General features: G+C 41.8%; 1 protein-coding gene across 1 annotated transcript; it reads right to left on the bottom strand.

The window, feature by feature from the left end:
• Positions 1-480: 480 nt before the first annotated feature.
• On the bottom strand, positions 481-1839 carry LOC147425041 (uncharacterized). The gene has a single exon (XM_086500447.1). It carries the CDS (start codon positions 1601-1603, stop codon positions 719-721), a length of 885 nt encoding a protein of 294 aa, XP_086356573.1. The 5' UTR covers positions 1604-1839; the 3' UTR covers positions 481-718.
• Positions 1840-21025: the final 19186 nt, after the last annotated feature.

Raw genomic sequence — 21025 nt, 5'->3', positions numbered from 1 at the left:
TGTGTTGTTGCCTAAGAACATATGCTTTTTCCTCCTAAATACATAGTTGGGACCATACAATACTGTGTCTTATTAACTTAAACTAAGGGAGTTTTTAATGTGAGAGTAATTTGAACTTATTATCCTTTTGGAATGAAAGTTTGTATGAATGGATTTGAGCAAGATGTTCTGAACCATATCCTCTTTGGAAGGCTCCATGATGGTAAGCCTTTTTTTTTTCTTTGAGCTATGACAAATTTTTTATGAACCTTATAATATAATCTATCAATCCAACTCTTAATGTAAAAGTATAGCAAAAGCCATAAAAGGCTGAAGTTCAAACACAAACTATTAGAAAGAAGACCACCATCCAAATGGGTGGATCCAAATGGGTGGCTCAAACAGAAGTACACCTTAGAGCAATTTCTTAGACAAGGCATTGGAAACCAAAAGAACTTAAATTAACAATAAACAGTACAAGTACAGAGATTACAATCTACTAACATAATATGGTGGAAGCGGGAGCCCTTTACACGTGTCACAATCTGTGTCCGAAGGCTAAAATCCAAAACAAAAACAAGCCCCTTTGCACTTGATAAAGAGGGAGAGAGGGGGAGAGAGAGAGGGAGCCAGCCATACTAGTAATAATAATAAGACACAAGTATAATAATAACAGCAAAAGCACAATATATAAGATTACAATAATTATATAAGACACAGATTAAAACCCTCAAAATAATTAGAGTAGAGCTTGGATGTTTCTCTCGATGTGGAACGCGTAGTCTTCATTGTTGGGGTTGTTCCAAGCAGCTCCGGGGTACGAAATCGACTTAATGAGTGGGTCAGAAAGCACAGTATCCAAAAACTCTTTGGCTCCGGCATGCTGCAGGAGGTCCCTTGGAGGATTCCTCACATACTGCTCGGCCTGCTCTTTCAAAAACTTATACCAAACAACCACAATGGGCGTCCCCATTCGCTGGAAAATACGCACCTCCTTCACGGGCCACTTCTTCTTGATGGAGCGATCGCTGAGCACAAACAGACCCAGCCGGGCACTCCGGGCAGCTGCAACCAGTTGTTCGGAGCCTGTCATCCCCATTCGATTCCCCGGAACCAGTGACTCTTCGTCCAGAAAACAGCGGTATTGCTGCCCCAACAATCCCCACAAAACACGAATAAACTGCTTGTCCTCCCCAGCATGGCTCAAGAAGATGTCGAAACTAGCACTATCAGAAGCGAGCAGCACTGGAGCCTTCACTATGCTTGCAACGCGCTTAAATTCCAAGCTGCGATGCCTCATGTCAATGCCCATATTGCTTACAAGCTTATTTAGAATCCCTGCCTCATCCCAACCGGGCGCCTGGGCCTGGTGTCTCACCTGCGGTACTGATATAAGACCGAAGATAGCAATTGTGAGCCTGGAGTCGTTGGCCGTATCCAGGAACCGGCCTGCGGCAGTGATGGCGGCGGAGTGGGGGGCTATGTAAGCAGGTGAGATGTAGAGAAGAATGGTGGTTGCCTCACGCTCGTTGTCGGTGCAGAAGAGACCCTCCGCATGCAGTGCGCTTCTGAGGCGTGTGACGTCGTGCGCAGCCTCAGCATGGCAGCTGATGAATACTGACATTTTGATTATACTAAAAAATTAGCAGCCTAGGCAGTAATTAAGGCAGTCGAGGCTGCAGCAGGAGCTGATTGGGGTCTTCGCTATAGACGAGACGAACCGTCGAAGCAGGCCCGAGCAGAGAGTTCTAGTCAGGACTGATCGGGACTTGCTAGAGTACTGGGAAGAACTCAGATTTAATGAGGAAAGCGGTAATCGAAGAAGCGCGAACGATGAAACTGAAAGGGGCCTCAATTATAGCCCTGCCTCGCCATCGCATAGGTCAGCATTTACAGAGAGAGAGACCCGCCATAGCAATATAGGTCAACACATAGAGAGAGAGAGAGAGAGAGAGAGACAGAGAGAGCGAGGAGCACGTTTTTAATTTATTTCATATACAAATATGAGTTTTTTAATCGCTGCCCGATTCAAGGGTCAAGCACATCCCGAGCGCCACCATATCATATCAATGTCCAAGCTGTCATTGAATGATTGTAAAGGCCAGTTTGGACAGTGAGAGATAATGAACGTATGCAGGACACGAGAGCAGGCCTGCCGCAGGGATAGCATGAGCAGATCTAGCTAAAGAGAGCTTAGACTCTTAGAGCCACGTCTCACCATGTGCTTGTGGGGACTGCAGGGGCTGGCTGAGATTTCGTTGGCTGCGTGCATGACCTCTTCCGCATACGGTGGCATTCAGCATGGAGCTTTTTTTGCTCAAAATACTTGAAGCAACTAGTCAAAAGAGAAAATAACCTGCTGGACAAGAAGATCGCGCTCGAAAAAGTAAGGAGCCCACAGGCTCAATGCTCTCGAGTCTCTATGCACTGGAAGTGCAGCGTGAGACGGGGCTGTTAAACTATAGTCTGAAGACCACCGTCCACGGAAGAGAGCTATCTCGGAAACTGCATCGAGTTGCCTTTGCGCACTACCATTCATCGAACTAGGCGAAAAATTGTTTGTTAAAAGATGAAGGCTAGCTTCTTCTGAGTCTCCTAAAGCCGTAAGAAGTCTCTTACCCCTGGACATTGCGGCCAAGCACTATGTCAGATGTCTAGCAGTTTCGTCAGTATCAAAACATGATGAGTCAGTGACGCAACCACATTCACAATGGGTATGTTCACATAGACCTCTGGTTCATAGTCAGTTCGCAATCTACTAACATAATATGGCAGAAGGGAGAGTCCTTTACATGTGTCGCAATCTGCGACCTGAAGGCTAAAGTCCAAAACAAAAACAAGCCCCTTTGCATGCGATAAAGAGGGAGAGAGGAGGAGAGAGAGAGGCCGCCGAAGGCTGCCGGCCGTACTAGTTCTAAAGAAACTCGCCGTGGTCACTTGGATCCACAGTTGGGATCCAATTCCCGACTGGTTAACCCCTCCCTCCAACCCTTAGGGTTTGAGTAGAAGGGCAACCAAGGAAAAGACAAATCTTGTTGGAGGCTAGGATTGCTTCTCTCACTCTGTCTTCACAAAAAGGCGCTCCTCTCTACTCTTCCTCTCTTCAATAGGCACTTCTCTCTACTCTCTCTCTTCTTACTTGCTTGTTGCGAACCAATTAAAGATGAGGCAGTGACCAAAAGGTGCATGAGTGTTGTTTGTAATTGGTTGCAATCTCACCATGTGAGTGAACAAACCCTATTGATAGATATGGAGTTTCTATTTATACGATATCCACACCCTATGTGCTTGAGATGGCAATGAGCCTTTGCTATTTTCACATTATATGCGTCCCACAACACGACATTGGGTTAAAACTGAGCAAACTGTTCATTGATTTAATGAGGATTTAATACAACCTTCGCTTAGTCTTAACCCGGTGTCGTGTTGTGGCACGCATATAATGAAGAAATTCTTAAACCTCACATCCTATGCTTTGGATGAATGGGAACAATTACTACAACCTTCTCTCAGTCTTAACCCGGTGTCATGTTGTGGCATGCATATAATGTAAAAATTTCTTAAAACCTCACATGCTATGCTTTGGATGAATGGGAACATTTTCGAGAATGTAAGAAGATAGTTTTATGTGTGTGGGAAGGTTGTTGTGATATACATAACTTAACGGGGGGAGTTATGGCCTTGGATGCAACGTCTTTATTGATTTTCCAATTTAAATGATCCCTAATGTGATTTTAATCGTTGATGCACCTAATGCAACATGGTGGAGCACTCATCTCATCTAGAAAGTTTAACGTGAACAATCCCGTCCAAAAATAGCAGGTTTCATATATAGCCGTAAAAAATGTATTCAAAGTTCTTGGCAAAATGGAAAATGGAGGTCCAACATATATTCTGAGGTCAAGCAACATTTTACACAATTCTAGGGATTTTTCCCAACTCGTTTGGATTTTTTACTAGCAAAATAGAGCATTTTTGGACCAAAATTGGCATCTGGCATGCACAGTCGTGTAACAAATGCTATGGAAAGTGACCAAAGTTAGATATTTGAGGCATAAACATGCTTTTTGCCATGCAAGAAATGATCCCACAAACTTAGGGATTTTCAGACTCCGTTTGCTATTTTTTCCAAAAAAAAAGGGGCATGTTTGGGTTTAAAAATGACCAAAAATTGAGTAAAAAGTGCATTAAAAATGTCCAAAAATGGTAAAAAATTTCTCAAATTTCCACATCATTCATGGTTCCATGAGTGTGCAAACTGGGGGTGAACTTATAGGATCAAAAATCTGCACTTTGAGAGTTCTAATCATTGATACAAAATGGGTTCTTCTATGGTGGTCTAGTGGAGTCCAGACGTACTTTCCTCCTGTTTTCGAGCATGTGAGGCTCCTAATGTAGGTTTAATATCCTCAAAAAGGTGTGTTAAAGTGTGTATGGAAGTCCTTAAGCTTCCATTGTACTTGTGTGTTGGTGATGAAATAAAAGGATTACTCTATGGTTTTTCAATTGACAAATTGGTGCTACACCTATGCTATTGGGCTCAAGCTTACTTAGTTCAGTGAAAGAGAATTGAGTTTAGTTTTGATCTTGTGTTGATTTGAATCATTTCCGACTGAATTAAAGCATGGAGTAATCATCTACTATCGGTTTCATGAGCACATGCTAGAAGCAACCAAGGGATTGGTCCTATACACACCGGGACTCCACTGCTTCAGAAGCTACACAACACACCTGTTTCCAACACAATCAAAACCCTACTTAAACCACCCAAAGGCAAGGAGCAGCTAAAGAATATTACACACACACCAAGCACATGGCGTCAACAAGCAAGAGGCCAAGGCAATTCAGAGGATCGGAGGACTATGGAGATACTCCCAAAGCACTTGAATACCCAAATTCTGAGGATCAGGTACATTTACTTCATACAAGAAATAATGGATTATTACACTTTGAACGCAATGTTAAGATGCATGGAAGATTTGTTCATATATTGTTTTGTAACAAATTTATGGGACTTTATTAATCCTCATAAGTTTTTTCAAACACTTATAAATGATTTTCACATCAACAAAGAACTATCTAAAATGAGGATTTGGAAATATACCCAGAACTTGAACCATACTCTCTATAAACCATCTGCTGTGTTTACCCAGGAAATTGATGAATCACAACCATGTGGTTGTTTGACACGTAAAAGGTTTTCCAACTTTTTGGTTGACTTGGAACCATTTGGAAGACATGTGATCACCACTAACCCTAGCATAGCTAGACATAAAACATTCCATGAATTTATCAAGAAAGGGTTAAATCACATACTGTTTGTACCAGTAAACCCTAATTCAGTAGTAAAAAAACTTGGCAATGTATGGAAAACCTTATGTATCCTTCTAGGGTGTGAGGAGAGTAAATTACATTACAATTATATCCAGGGATCGCTTAATGAAATGTTTTCCCAAAGATTTCCCTTCTATATGCAAAACCAGACTCCCTGGTACAAAAACACGGACCTGATGAATGAAATAAATTATATATATTTTACAATATCTATTCGTATGCGGACTTGACAAATTTGCGCAAACTCCCGTTTTCATATGTAAAAAATTTATCCAATTAGCCACAAGGAGATGACTGGAAAGCCCCGAATTTCGTCTTCTTTCTTCAGAAGAAGAGGAAATTTGCCAAGCCATAGGATCATATACCCAGGAAATTGGGTTAGAGACACTAGCTGTGTTCTCTCTCCCATATCTTATGGGAAATTTTAAAATCCATAAAATGGATTTTCGATGGATCACTAATGCACATAATTGTGTATTTACTCCGGCCATGACTATAATCACCAAATTACTCAAAAGCGTAATACAAGGATTTGAAGAGTACACCGAAATCACACATAAAAAGCTACAAATGATCTTTGGGATACAAACCAACGGGTATTGGTTGATTAATAATCAATATGATTTTTTTATTAATCTACCAAAACATGTTACAAGCATTCATTCCTTCGATATAACTTCCTGTTATGAAGCTATCCCTCACAAAGGCACACATGGGCTACTTGGGGTACTGGACTCCGTTATTAAACTTATCAAAAGTATGAAATATCTCGGGTTTAAAAAGAACCGCAAGCAAATTGTGCTCACAAAAAAGAAAAGGGAAGTAGTCTGGACATTTGAGTATTTACATAACATCAATGAGTTTGTTCTTGATAACTGCTTTACAAAATTAGGTAAACACATTTATCGCCAAGAAAAAGGTATACCAATGGGATATAATTGTTCACCATTATGGTGTAATTTGTATTTGGCTTGGTATGAAGTTGAATACATAAAGAAACTATCCCGACTTACTAAATTTGATATGATGAAAGCATTTTTATATTCATGGCGGTATATGGATGATTTACTATTTGCTAATAATCCGTTTATTTCAGAGTGTCTTAGTCCCAAGAGGACCCCTTTACAATTTACCCTTTGGGCATTATTGGGATTAAATCCACACACAAGACGAATCAAACCACATATTTGAACACACACATCCAATTGTGCGAATCAATGGAAGGTGAGTATATAACGTGCACTGCATGGAAGAAAGACAAATTACCATGTCCTAATGTTTCATTTATTCATGCAACCAGTAATCGACCAAAAAAGATGGCATATAATGTGTGCATATCACAAGCTAGTTCTTTCCATATTGTATAATGCATCCCAAGAATCATATGCGGTAACGGATTTAAATAATTAGTCTCGATTTTTGTGGAGAATGGTTTCCAAAAAAGAGAAAATAATTACATGTATTACCAGTTCATTGAGAGGAATCAGTTTCCAGGCATTAGGTTTACCATTAGTACATTAAAACAACGAATTGGTAGAGGATAGGTCCACTTGGTGGCCTATCCTCCACCAAGTGTACCTTTCCTCAGGGTTGGGGGAGGGCCACACACACACACACACACACACACACACATCAATGGAACACGCACTGACATATCACACACCTAGGCCTACATGGTCAACCCCTTGGTATATATTCTACATATTATGACCCAATTTTTGGATCGGCTCTATGTTTGTCATACTCAACTCATTACTTGCAGATTTAAGGTATAAACACATGATTCGAGATGCAACCATAGACACATTACATGGAACACAATGATGCATGATATCCAACATTTGATAATAACTACAAACATGCAACCAACCGCACACACATGCTAACATAACGGCAGTTTTACTAACAGATTTGTCATGGCACAGACAACAACATCATTGGCAGAAGAGTAAAACAAAGATCATGCAAGGACATACAACACGAGCAGGATGACGGAGCATTCAAGCAAGAACCCCTCCTCTTTTCAGTTTATTCTGGCATAGCCAAAGCCAAGTACTTTGTAATTGTTTTCATGATGCGTGTCAGCATCCTGCAAATTATCAAATTTCTATAAATGTACACTCTATGGGGAATTATGCATGTAAGGTCTCAAAGACATTATGAGTCTGCATCTCAAGTATTGTCATCTCAAGTATTGTCCCCCCTCCCCTCCCCCTTTTTTTTTTACAACCAGAGCACTTATTAATTTACCAAGTATTATGTAACAATAAGAAGCACTATTGGCTCCACTACAAGAGGTTGTGTGCTCTTGTGACGCTTATAGCGACGGAAATACACTGGGTTTTTAAAACCCCCGGCGTCGCTAAAAGCGTCGCTATTAGCGTCGATACGGGAACGTCTCTATAGTAGTCGCTATCGTAGTCGCTATAAGCGTCGCTATATGCGTCTCTATATAGCAACGCCTATAGCGACGGTTATAGCAATGCTACAGGGCCATAGATAGCGACGCTGTAGAGCCTTATATAGCGATGCCCGAGATTAAATTTTTTGGTATTGAATGCCCTGCCACCCATCAACCATATTGAATGTTTCATTGGTCTATTTACCTTTGAAGAAAGTGCAAAGGTAAATATAGACCCAAAATAGTCACCCACAAGACAATATAATCATTAACTCCATCATCCATGTACGTATTGTTTGCAAAATAAAGATACAAAAATGACAAGCGTGAATTGATGGAAGTAAATAAATGACAATTGTACACGGCAACAAAATCACTTGATTGTTAATCATTGCAAATGTAATAGTTACAAACCATTGTCATTATTTAAAAAATATACATGGTTTTCAAAAATACATAGTTGCATGGTCTCATGATACATAAGCTATGACAAAAAGAAACTAATGCTATCTAGCTATGGCTAAACTGACGTCATCTAATCAGATGTCTCATCGCGTCCAAGCGGCGTATCTGTCGGATTCTGCAAAAAAAAACAATAAGATAGCTTTTGTAAGTATAAACATATAGCGAGCGACGTTTATAAAACAATACAATAAATAGAAAAGAATAAACCCTAATACTAACCATGCCGCCGTCAAGGATGTCTATAAGGGCGTTTAAGCCCTTCTGCCTGCGTACTCATGCTCGTACGGTGTGGGATCACGTCCTGTAAACGACCACTGTCAAAACATGCAAAGAATCCATTATGTTAGAATTTCAAATCCCATAAACCCTAAACTATCGAACATAGATGCGAAAAACACTTACAAAATCGGCCTCAAATGATGCCCACCTGCCGCTCCCCAAGTGGTGCGAGCTCCCTGCCTCTACTCGCGCTCTGGATGCCTCCTTTTGTTGTTCGCCACTTGTCGGGATTCTCACGCGTTCTTTCTTTCTCTGCTTCCAATCTTCTTTGGCCGCCAATTGGTATGTTCCATCAATGCTTGATTGCTTTTTGCACTCCAAAGCTTATGCTTGCCAGTCATTTGGGCATTCGAACCTTCATCACATCTTCATTGAAGCGGTCATCCCGTGTTGGAACGGGAAACTCATCATGAAGCATGCTGATGACTCTGTCTTTTAATTCATTCGGTACTTCACTCCAGGTGTTTAGTATGTAGTGTCTAAACACCTGAGAGCAAAGACGGCGCATGCACGAAATCACCTTCTTGCCTCATCATCCAAGATGATGCCACCGTTGAAGTCGACGGAGTAAGGCAAGCCCTCTCGCTGCTGACGCGCGAACCTGGGTGTCTCGGTAGGGGTCTCTAGCGGCGTGTCAATGGGAGTACGGACGCCAGGTGTCTCCTCTGGAGTCTGAGCCCCGAAGCAAGGAGTGTCCACTTGAGTGACTCCTAGAGAAGTAGCTAGTGTGTGTGTAGCTATGGGGAACGGCACTCAGCCGCACAAAACTTGGTGTCGATGGCGATGCTGTGCCTGGTGTCGGGACGGGCAAAGAAGGGGAGGGTAAAGAGCCTCGTTTAACACGAGGCAGTGTCAAAGCATCGGTGGCGCCACCCCCACAACAACCGCCACCGCCACCACTAGAGCGTCGGTGCCTAGACGAGGGTGAAGATCGTCTCGTTGACACCGAAGCTTCGAAGCGCGCTGAGGACTCCGAAACAGAGGGAGATGCGGATGGATTAGGAACGTGCGATGGTGCGCTAGAGCGATGACGCTCCACGTACCACTGTCTCTGTTGGGGTGACAAAGAAGAAAGAAACTCCTCATCATCCATAGAAAACATTTAAACTTAATATTGAATGAATGGAGTAGAAAACATGGTCAAGTAGATAGAGACAGAGAGGAGGAGGTGCTCGTCGTCTCTGCTAATGAGAACATACCTAGAGCATACGTACCTGGAGTGGACGCAAAGACCATTAAATACAATGACGCAATGACACAAATACTTAAAGAGCCGTAGAATCGTACAAGAACCTGATTGTGCTTGTAGATTTGGAATGTTCAAAGGCTAGCAACAACAGAAAGCGCTCTTCTTCTATTCAACTTGAGTGATGAAAGAGGCAAGTACATAACTCTGAATTTACAAAATGGAGCAAAATTGTTCAAATACAATATTTATGGCTTTAAGAGATCTCTCTCTCATCCTCGCATAGCTCATCATAACTTCCTATATCTATATAGAGCTCTTCGTTTAAACAGATTTCCTCTGTTTCATTTTGTAGATCCTCTGCATGCACCCCATAGAGAGTAGCAGCTTGATGTTCGTCTGGCACCACCTCCACGGCTTCTGACTGAGCATCTTCTCCGATCTCCTCCATTGATGCCACTGTGATTAGCACATGGTAGCCTTCATATGTCCGTGCACTACGAGGGGCTACCTCTATGACGTACCACCAGTTTGATGCAAACTTTGTGGGATCAAAAATCACTTGCTAGAGCCACATAACTTACATGAGAGCTTCCAAGCACATAAATTCTAAAACACACGTTAACTATTTACATACTTACTTGTTCACAATGCTCGGGTAGTACGAAAGTGTCTCTTAGGTCAGTCCATTTCTTAGTTGAATCCACCTCAAGAAAACCAGACTCTCCTCTACTCACAGTAGCGTTGCGACCCTCCATGATTATCTTGAACCATTGCACGTCGAACAAGTCGACAAAAAATCCTGTATAATCGATCCTCAAAATCTCTTGTAGCATGCCGAAGTAAGTGAGTTCCGCCACCACAGGATCTGCATCAGAGGACCGTCGACTAGACTGTTCAAATTTTGCCATGATTCCACAATCTTGAGTAAAACGTTTTTTGTCGATCTGTTCCACCCTAAAATGTTGACCTTTACACCATGCTGCTGTGTATGACTTATACTACAAACAACAAAGATTATGAGTGGTCGTTCAAACATCTAGTAGGTTACTAGTCGTACATTGCAAACTTACCTTGGTCGTGCAACCCCTAGAGTACTCTCACTCTTCCTCAGTCACTTCTTCACCGCACTGTTGTGCGCTTTTGAGTTGGTTGTGCAACCATCTTAAGCTCATGAATGTTGGTAGGCTCTCCAAACCCGTTGGATAGTGCATCGGTGGTCGTCTTCCCCGTCTCCACTCGATTCTTGCCCTTTGTCGCTCTTGCTTTGCATCCTCATATTGTGAGATCCACTCTGCATGACTGGATTGTGAAGCATGCAAAATCGGTTGATTTTAGCCTCTAGATCTTCCGTCATCTTCTTCTCAACACCGAGATTGTACATGAAAATTCCAGATATGCGCTCATCATCTATGGTTCGCCATAGCGTGTCTCAGGATTTATCAAATCCGTCTAGCCACTCTCCAATGTACACTAGGGACACTGATACCAGCCAACCTTCTGTCATGCTACCCTCCGGACGTGCGTTCTGACGCACATATCCCTTGAAATATAAAGTGGGGGCGTTTTCATGAAAATGTTCTAAAAAGAACATCCATCTGGCTGTGCGGCTATTTCCACCTCATCAAAACTATGTGAGCAAGAGATGCCACCTGAATGGTATAGAATGGGTAGTTATGGAAAATGTTTCTCAAAACATAAACACAAACCTCCGCAGCTTTTAGTTTGGCTAATGGTTATGGAGTCTACCGTTGATCTCCTTTTGTTGAGATCATTGTTCCAACTTCGCAAGTTTGTAGATTGTGTTCGGACATCATGAGACAGACATCCTCAATGGAGAACCTGGTAAAATAAACTGCAAAACCGTGCAGCAATGATATTAAAGTACGTACACACACGGAATTTGTTACACCAACTTCTCACTATGATTATACTCCACTATGAACATACCTGACAATTTTATGCCAGTCGTGTGACTTCAAATCTGGTACTTTCCTTCTTTAGTTATAAACATGTTCGGAGCGAGTACATTACACCAGTGGGGGTCTGCAAAGATCGAATGGTCTCTTTTACTTTGCATTCTTGGGCTTCCCTGGTTAAATCCGTCCATGTTCCATCTATATGTTTCCAGGCTGCACAATCTGCAGGAATCCGTAGCACACCATCCGAAGATTTATTCTCCTTATGCCATGATGCTAGGGCGGCCATGGACTTACATTGGAAGAAATGATTGATGTGAGGAAGCAGAGGAAAATGTCCCAAAACCTTTTGCAGAATTTTTGTTCCGTAGAGATCTACTCGATATCTTTGGGAATCACATTTTGGACACTTCTCCATGTCTATGTATTCCCCTCTGAAAAGAATGCAGTCATTAGGACAAGCGTGGATCGAATTGTAATCCATCCCCAAGTTTCGCAAAATCTTTCTTGCTTCCTCTCGAGAATCTGGCATCACATTATCAACTGGTAGTATGTGCTCTTTGAGCAATCTACACAACATAAAAATACGGTACAATTGTGTAAAAATCTATCAGATCATTATACATTTAGAGTTTTATTAAAGTAAACTAATTCTAATAGATCACCTGAAAAGCGTTGTGACGCTAGTGTCACTCCATCAAAACTTTGTCTGCATGTTGAGAAGAACCAGGAGCGCTTTCAATCTAGACACACGTGCTCCATTATACAATGGCGTATCGGCTTCACTTTTCATATCATCATAGAAAAGCCTTTCTGAATCCATGATCGTCTCGATCATTTCATCAATTTCAGGCATAAACATTGCCTTGTTGGGAATGTGGTCTGCATGATCATCCCCTGAGCTGTCAGAGGCTACATCTTGTGGCCTCACATATGCTGCTTGACCAAAGCGCCTGCAAACACGTCTATTGGGTTGCAAGATTGCTGCCTGTTAGCCAGTGTCAGAGTCTGACGAGTTATAATTGGCAACAACTCGATCTATAATAGATGGATCGAACTCGCCAAATTCATGAACGTGCTGCAAAGAAACGCGTCTTGTCCATCGCACAGCATGCTTGCAATGGTTACAAGGACATAAGATCCTCGTTGAGAAATAGGTGTTTCGGTTGGACGGCCCCACATCCTCGTCACTACTCATAATGAGGGAAAAAATCTTATAACCTGGACAAAAAATTTAATCTTCTATTGACATTCTTCGTCTTTTATCTCTCTCTCTCTCTCTCTCTCTCTCTCTCTCTCTCTCTCTCTCTCTCTCTCTCTCTCTCTCTCTCTCTCTCTCTCTCTCTTTGTTCACACTGTAAACTACCTCACATTCTCTAGTCATGTCCAATCCCCGCACACCTCGGTCTAGAGGTGAACGGAGATCAGAACCACTGGGTTATAATCTCGTCTTTATTGGTCAATGCCTTTATTTGTGGGTACAAGAAATCTACACACCCACGTCTACATGATACTGCATGTAGTGGAAAAAACCCCTTTGCCTCTTCTCTAGCTGTAGCATTTCACAGCATCTTAACATCTTTTCATAGTAGATCTTTATTTGTAGCATGCAGGTACATCATTCTTGCAATGTAGCTGATGTCTGCTCAAGGCACTTAATTCTTGTTCTAGCTTTGATGGGATGTGGTGTGTGTGTGTGTGTGTGTGTGTGTGTGTGTGTGTGTGTGTGTGTGTGTGTGATGATTGGAATCGTCATCTTGCATCACTTATTTCTGTGTATGCTCAATTTGCTCTTCCATTAGCTAAACATGATGGCTTATTGTATGGTAGCAGCAGTCGAACATGCAGGTGGAATTGCTGGTCCGCATGGACTGTCGAGGCTGTGAGCGCAGGAAATTTTCTCGCTATTTTCTCGCCATTTCTTCTAACCTTATCTTAAACGATTTCCTCGCCATTTCTTCTAACCTTAAATAAGCTAAATCTAATTTAATATAACATATATAAACCTAAATCTAATCTAATATAACGTAAATCTAAATCTAATGTAAATAAACCTAAATCTAATCAAACGTAAATCTAGCTAAAAATAAACCTAAATCTAATCTAATTTAACTTAAATAAAACTAAATCTAATTTAACGTAAGTCTACATCTAACCTAATCTTTAACGTCTTTTGGGATAGTTTCTTACGACGTTAAAACTTTCTTCTTCTCGTGTGTGTGTGTGTGTGTGGGTGTGCGTGTGCCAATAAAAAGAGAAAAATGGTATAACCTTTCTATCACCCAAGTGTGGTAGATTGGTTATGCCATTTTCCTCTTGAATAACAAGTCTTGGTTTCAACTCCTTGTCGGCTAGATTTTTAGGTCTCTTTAATTAGTTTCCTACGATGTTAAATTAAACTCTCTTCTTCTTGGGTGTGTGTGCACGCCAATAAAAAAAGGAGAAAAATGGTATAACTTTTCTATCACGGAAGTGTGATAGATTGGTTATGCCATTTCCCTTATGAATAACATGTCTTGAGTTCAACTCCTGTCGACTAAATCTTTAAGGTCTCTTGGGATACTTTCCTATGATTTTAAGACTCTCTTCTTCTTCTTCTATTCTCTCCCTCTCTCTCTCTCTCTCTCCCTCTCTCTCTCTCTCTCTCCATCTTTTCCTCTCTCAATGTGTGTGCATTCTTTGATTATGCATGTGTGTGCGCGCGTTTTTGGTTTATGCATGCTCTCTCTCTCTCTTTTGCTCTCTCAATGTGTGTGTGCTTTATTTGATTATGCATGTGTGTGTGCGTTTTTTTGGTGTGTGTGTGAAAGAGAGGGAGAGAGAAAGAGGGGAAGGGACCATGAGAGTGAGGAGAGGGAAAGAGCATACCTGGCTCTCCTTCCTCTCCTCGTGTGTTCGTGTGTGTGAGAGAGAGAGAAGGAGAGAGAAAGAGGGGAAGAGAATATGAGAGTGAGGAGAGGGAAGGAGCATACCTGGCTCTCCTTCCCCTCCTCGTGTGTGTGTGTGTGTGTGTGTGTGTATGGAGAAGAAAGAGAGAGAGAGAGAGAGAGAGAGAGAGGGAGAGCGTTACCTTGCTTGCTTGAGCACGCGTCGAAAACTCAGATATGAGATCTGAGTTTTCGGACGCTCTCGGTTGTTTTTTTAGCCCCGTCCTCAGCGTCGCTATAGCGAAGCCTATAGCGATGCATATAGTGACGCCGTGCATTTTCATTTTTGAGCGTTGCACTATGAGCGTCGCTAATGTTAAGCATGGCTTGTAGTGCTCTACATCCATCTTATTAGTGGGAATCTACATGTATTCATCCATACCCTTTCCCTATGTTTGCAATTATACAAAATCACCAACAATGAGTAATATTTTGAACTCAACACATCGAATATCATTATCTAAAGCCTTTAAGCTAACCAGCCCATGTAAGGGACGTTCGTGCTCTTGGTAGCACCTCAGCCTATTTACCCTAGAATACAACCCTCCCACCACCTACACACAAGTTGCTAGCTCATCTGTTATGACCCACACGCCATGCAATGTTGCGCTTTGCTTGGCCTAACCACCTCACGGCTTCCTCAACATGTGGTAGCACATATCTGTCCATGTTGGCCCCGCAAAGCTCCTCACATCTCTGGCACGTGCCCCCCTTCCTATGGCACCCTTATAAAGTCTTGCTAACAAACCCAAAATTGAACCCACCTACTTGCTTACTGGGTAAAATAATTTTTTCCTATGGTTTAGCCACTTGCAACTGCACAACTACTAAAAGTGGCAATCAGCTAAAGCTAACGCCGTATTTGACTCTGGCGAAATCTTGCTGCAGCTGGCATGGCCAAAATAATGCCTTTAAGGCACCGAATGGGGACTACCCTATAAAAGAAGGGCCTCGAAGGGCAGTCGAAGGCAAACCTCAGCCATATTCTTCGCAGAGAATCACACACACACACCCACACACCCACACAAGCGTGGACTGTTGAACTTCTACACCTTCACGCATAATCATCCTCTCCTACACACGCGTAAGGTGGGCTGCAGAATCGTTGCACCTTCACACAATCTTGAAGGAATCCTGCACACAAAGACAACTCGCAGGCTGCGCAAGAGGTAAACCGTTTTTTTTGAATCAATTATCTGGCATGATACATTAACAGTGAGGTATTTAAACACCTTTTTAGAGTTTTTTCACACAGAATGGTTTTTTAAGCATGATATTTCCTTATCTTATCACATCTTCCATTAAAGATGTTTCATACATAAGGTACTCGACTATAGGCACGCACATGAAAAACGTCCGACTGCACAAAACGTAAATATCCGGCTGTAGAACTAGGACTTGCCTACGGGCATACAATCTGGTTAAACATTGACATGACATGCATACATATAAACTATAGCAATAGAAGGTTTTACTTACAGTTTTGAACAAGAACACCCTATATAAAGGGCACGCACTAGGCACAAAAAATTACATGGATCCTCCAAGCTCGTATTTTTTGCATACTTGTGCATATGGCGTGCATTCGTAAGCATAGTTAGGCAACAATTTGGCATGTAAACAGGTATGTAGTATACCTAAATTGTAAACGATGTGTCGTCCGCTTAATTTTTGATTACTTGACAATCGAAGGTAACGGTTTTGAGGAGAGCACTACCTTGAACATCCAAAAGCAAACGGAGCACTTCAAGTAACAATCAGGTGAATTTATAGCCTTGAGTATAAAAGTTTTTTTCAAAAAAGAGCAAAGCTTTGTTTGTTCTTATCAGTTTGTCTTGTAAGTATTATCGGACATAAGAAGTATCAATACATTGCATGAGGGTTTAGGATAACCTCATATAAAGACAAAGTCAGTATGTAAAGACCGGTTTTTTAAAAAAAAAGGATGGAACAAACAAAATTATGCCTAAATTTTCACGAAAACGAATCGCAGTGTATACTTACTTTTAAACCATAGGGAGAAAGGTGGCCCCCACTACAACAAAAAAGGGGAGCTTCGAAGCAGGTTTCGACGCATTCCATCGCTATGCCCGTCGATATACGTGTCTCTACGAAATCGTTGCTATATGCATCGATATGCGCATCGAAAGGTAATTTAATCGACGCGCATTTCGACGAGCTTTTTGATGAGCTTAGCGACGCGCATAGCGATGACCATAAAATAATTTTTTTTTCTTGGGCAGAGGATAGGCAGCTTGGCCTGTGACCAATGAAAAGATGGACACAGCCATAGCCAGACTGCCTGTCCTCTGCCCAAGAAAGCGAGCAGCACCAAAATCAACCGTGCTCCCGCAGAAATTTTGGCAGAGTTCCCTTCGTTTTTACATAAACTTGTAAAAAAAAACCATATCATGTATACGCCTCGTACATGCTATCCATGTAGGATCTCACATGAGATTTAAGGCCAATGAAAGAAATGAAATGAACTTTGTGCAAAACCATAACCGTGCCAACTTAAAAGCATAACCATAACGAACTTAATTTGTGCAAAACCATAACCAAATTAAAACCATAACCGGCCATAAAACCACTTTGATCAAAACCATAATGCAGATAACCATAACCATAAACAAAATTAACAATAACCATAAGCATAACCAAAAAGTTAAACATAACCATAAACAAAACCTGAACCATAACCATGTCTATACAAGAATAGGAGAAATAACCATGTCTATACAATGACAATGACAATAACCATAACCATAAAGAAATCAATAACTGTCTGAACAATAACCATAACAATATATGTTTATACAAAAAAGAGACACAGAAGCGTGTCTGTGTCTCACAAAGCATATATATGAAATCCGGTCCACTGATGACTAGGCGTCACAACCTGCACATAGGACAACTCATAAAATTAGTATTGATATTACTTCACATATACTTACTTAATTAAATCAACTCACACATATTAACGTCTCACCTCAAGCGATCAACGAGACTCTAAGGCCTCCCAGTCTACAGGCTCTCCTGAAGCATCAAGATCATTCAATACTTCATAGATACCTTTGCGATATCCATCTGACTCCTCCTGGCGTGTCGGGGCTCGATGCATCGCAAGATTCTGCGTTTATACAAAAATCAAAGTAATAAGAATACATGATTCATCGCGTTTTAAAAAACGCCATAGTTAAGATTGGATTAGAAACTCACAAAATCATAGCAAAAGGTGTCAAAGCCTCCGTTGCCCAGATGAGATGTCCCCTTGGTCATCTGTCGTATCTGCGCGGCCTGACGCTGCTGTCTGAACCGTGTGTCCACTGTCCGCTCATCGTCCCTGGTCTTGTTTGTAGCGCATTGCTCCGCACTTAGGACACGATAGACAATCTGCGAATTCATTGCGAAAAAGAATGCATTCATTTGGACATGCATGAATCTTGTTGTAGTCCAAGCCAACTGAGGTCAATAGTTGCTTTGCGTCTGGCCTGGAGGGGGGCATTTCATTGCCAGCCGGGAGAAGTTGCTCCCGCAACAACCTGTTTAATAAGCCACATTAAATTAAAAAGATCTCCAAGCACGTCACCGTTGCAATAATAAAAATCTCTTTTGTAAATTACGTACCTAAACAAAGCAGTGACGCTTGCATCTGACCACCCGTACACTGACTGAAGATTCAAAAATGCCAGACAAGTACGAAGTGTCAATATTTTGGTGCCTTCATAGATTGGATGACGTGCCAACTTCCTCGACATGTCTTCAGGAGATAGGCGCACGGCTTCTGGTGCTGCTTCGTTAGTGTTCTCCTCGCTTGTTTGGAAGAAGGCATCCAGCATCTCCTCCATGCCGTCGTCTTCTGTCTGTAAGTCCTTTTCTGCTTCCATCCTTGGCTCTATATTGCTCGGACCTTCACGCATAATCCTTTCTCTCTCTCTCTCTCTCTCTCTCTCTCTCTCTCTCTCTCTCTCTCTCTCTCTCTCTCTCTCTCTCTCTCTCTCTCTCTCTCTCTCTCTCTCTCTCTGAGATGTAGGTGCTATGTCGCGAAAATCAATGCCCGTTCCGTAGGAGTCATATCGTAGATTCTGTACGGTTTCTTTAGCAAACTCTCCGTACTTGTGCACATGCTCATTACATATCCTACGCATGCGTAGGATTTACTTGCAGAGCGTGCACGAGCATGCAATCTTTTCCTCCATGTTAGTTGATGACGTTGCCATCTACAATGATTATGAATGTTGTTTTAATATATATACTCCTCACAATGTAAACTACCTCGCATTCTCTAGTCTTGCCCAATCTTCTTACACCTCGGTCTAGAGGTGTACGGAGATCAAGACCACCGGGTCAAAATCTCATCTTTATTGGTCAAATTCTATATGGGTAGACACATACGTGCACTCCCACGTGTACATGGCAATGCATGTAGCGGGCAAAACCCCTTTGCCTCTTTTAGTTCCATAGTTTCTTCTAGAGGGACACATGCAATTGGTCAGCCAACCTAAATCTTTCTCTCTCTCTTTCTCTATCTACTATCTATCTCTCTCTCTCTCTATCTCTGTAGCTATCTCTAGTTAATTCTCTCTCTCTCTCTCTCTCTCTCTCTCTCTCTCTATATATATATATATATATATATATATATATATATATATATATATATATATATATCACTCTCTATCTCTTTATTTCTCTCTCTCTCTCATTCTTTCTCTCTCGATCTCGCTCTCGCTACCTCCCTTTCTCTCTCTCTCGATCTCGCTCTCGCAATCTCTCTTTCTCTCTCTATTTTCCTATTTCCCTATCTCTCTCTCTCTCTCTCTCTCTCTCTCTCTCTCTCTATATATATATATATATATATATATATATATACACTCTCTCTCTCTCTCTTCTATTCCCTATCTTTTTCTCTCTCCACTTCCCTATCTCTCTCTCTCTGTCTCGCTCTCCACTTCCCTATCTCTCTCTCTCTCTCTCTCTCTCTCTCTCTCTCTCTCTCTCTCTCTCTCTCTCTCTCTCTCTCTTCTCTCTCTCTCTCTCTCTCTCTCTCTCTCCTCTCTCTCTCTCTCTCTCTCTCGCTGTCTACTTCCCTATCTCTCTACGTACTGATCGAACGAGCGACTGAGCTAGGGAGATCTAGACGCCCACGACTGTGGAGGCGAGACTACACAACATCGACACAGGCTGCATCAAACGATCCAAGTCACTTTGGCTAGACATGCACGACGCCCGGTCAGACTACTGACCATGGAGAAGATTGATGAGGACAGATGCTGGATCTCCTAGGATCTACCTATCCCAGCTAGCTGTTTTAGCTGCTTAGTCCACACCCAGCACTTTAGGATTCCATAATATTTTATTTTGTCATTTTGTTATTCTGACTTTGTATCAGATCCACCACATTGTAACTTTCTTTTTTCTTGAAATCCTCTTGCCTTAAACTGCAATGTGTATCCTTTCTTAAAAGAGAATTAATAAACTTTAATTGCAATGCGTCTTTTGAAGAAAAAATCAAGCACATGCGCCATCTGTCATGCCCCTAGACCTAATGTACTACCGAAATCTTTATATTCATTCCTTCATCTAATCAAATACCAGTTCTACTTTAATAATACTCTTTTCTATCTTCTCTACTCTACCTTAATGACTTCTCATAGCCAGATCCCTACAACCAGAGCCCTGTCGATGCCTACCCGGTCTTCCCCTTGGACAAAAAATGGTCAGACATTTTACTCTACCACGGGATCAAATGGTCCAAAACATTTGTCATAAAAACTAATATCTAACTAACCTAAATGATTTTCTCATATTAAACTGATCACTTAATGTGGGAGAATAAATGGAAACAAGGGTTAAGATATAGACATGTGCTTATAGATCTATCTCAACACAGGGCCAATGGTAAAGGAGCCCAAATGAGAGATGGTCTATCAAAGAGCAAGGCTAACCAATGGAACATAAGACCTTAGGGTTAGCTTCATTGAAGACCTCCAATAATGTGTGTAAAAGTCCTTTGACCTTAGGTAAGCTAGGGCTGAGCTTGAGGCGCAGAAACCCGATCCAGCTCGAGGTGCTTGTCCTGCTTGTCATGCTTGATGACTAAGGTGCTTGAGGTGCTTGCTGATTGAGGTGCTTGAGATGCTTGAGGTGCTTAATGATTGAGATGCTTGAGATGTTAGGGTTGCACTTGAGGTGAGAACCCAGCCCAAGCTTAAAGTGCTTAAGGGCCAAGCTTGTGGTGGGAACTGGGCCTATGCATGAGGGGTTGAGGTGTCAAAAAGTCAAAGATTCAATCCCTACAAGGAGGGGGCGAGCCCTACATGAGGGGAGATGAGAGAGAACACCCACACACTCACACAAGGCATGCATGGTACAAAGAAAGCAAAAGGGACACTTGTTAAGTTCCTCCTCATGTTGCCCTCATTGTGTGCCTGAAGCCTATTGGTTGGCCACCCAAGGGGTCCAATGATAATTTAGGGGATTTAATTAATTGATTTTGCATTTATCAAGTCCTCTCTCTCAAAGGGGAAAGGGGGAC

The sequence above is a fragment of the Adiantum capillus-veneris genome, chromosome 25, assembly GCF_014529385.1.
Source record: "Adiantum capillus-veneris isolate H3 chromosome 25, ASM1452938v2, whole genome shotgun sequence".
NCBI classification, from domain to species: Eukaryota; Viridiplantae; Streptophyta; class Polypodiopsida; order Polypodiales; family Pteridaceae; genus Adiantum; species Adiantum capillus-veneris.
This window is presented reverse-complemented; position numbering and strand designations above follow the sequence as displayed.

What these genes read in the sequence shown, in the direction of transcription:
- LOC147425041 (XM_086500447.1), bottom strand. Translation starts at nt 1,603, where the DNA reads ATGTCAGTATTCATCAGCTGCCATGCTGAGGCTGCGCACGACGTCACA.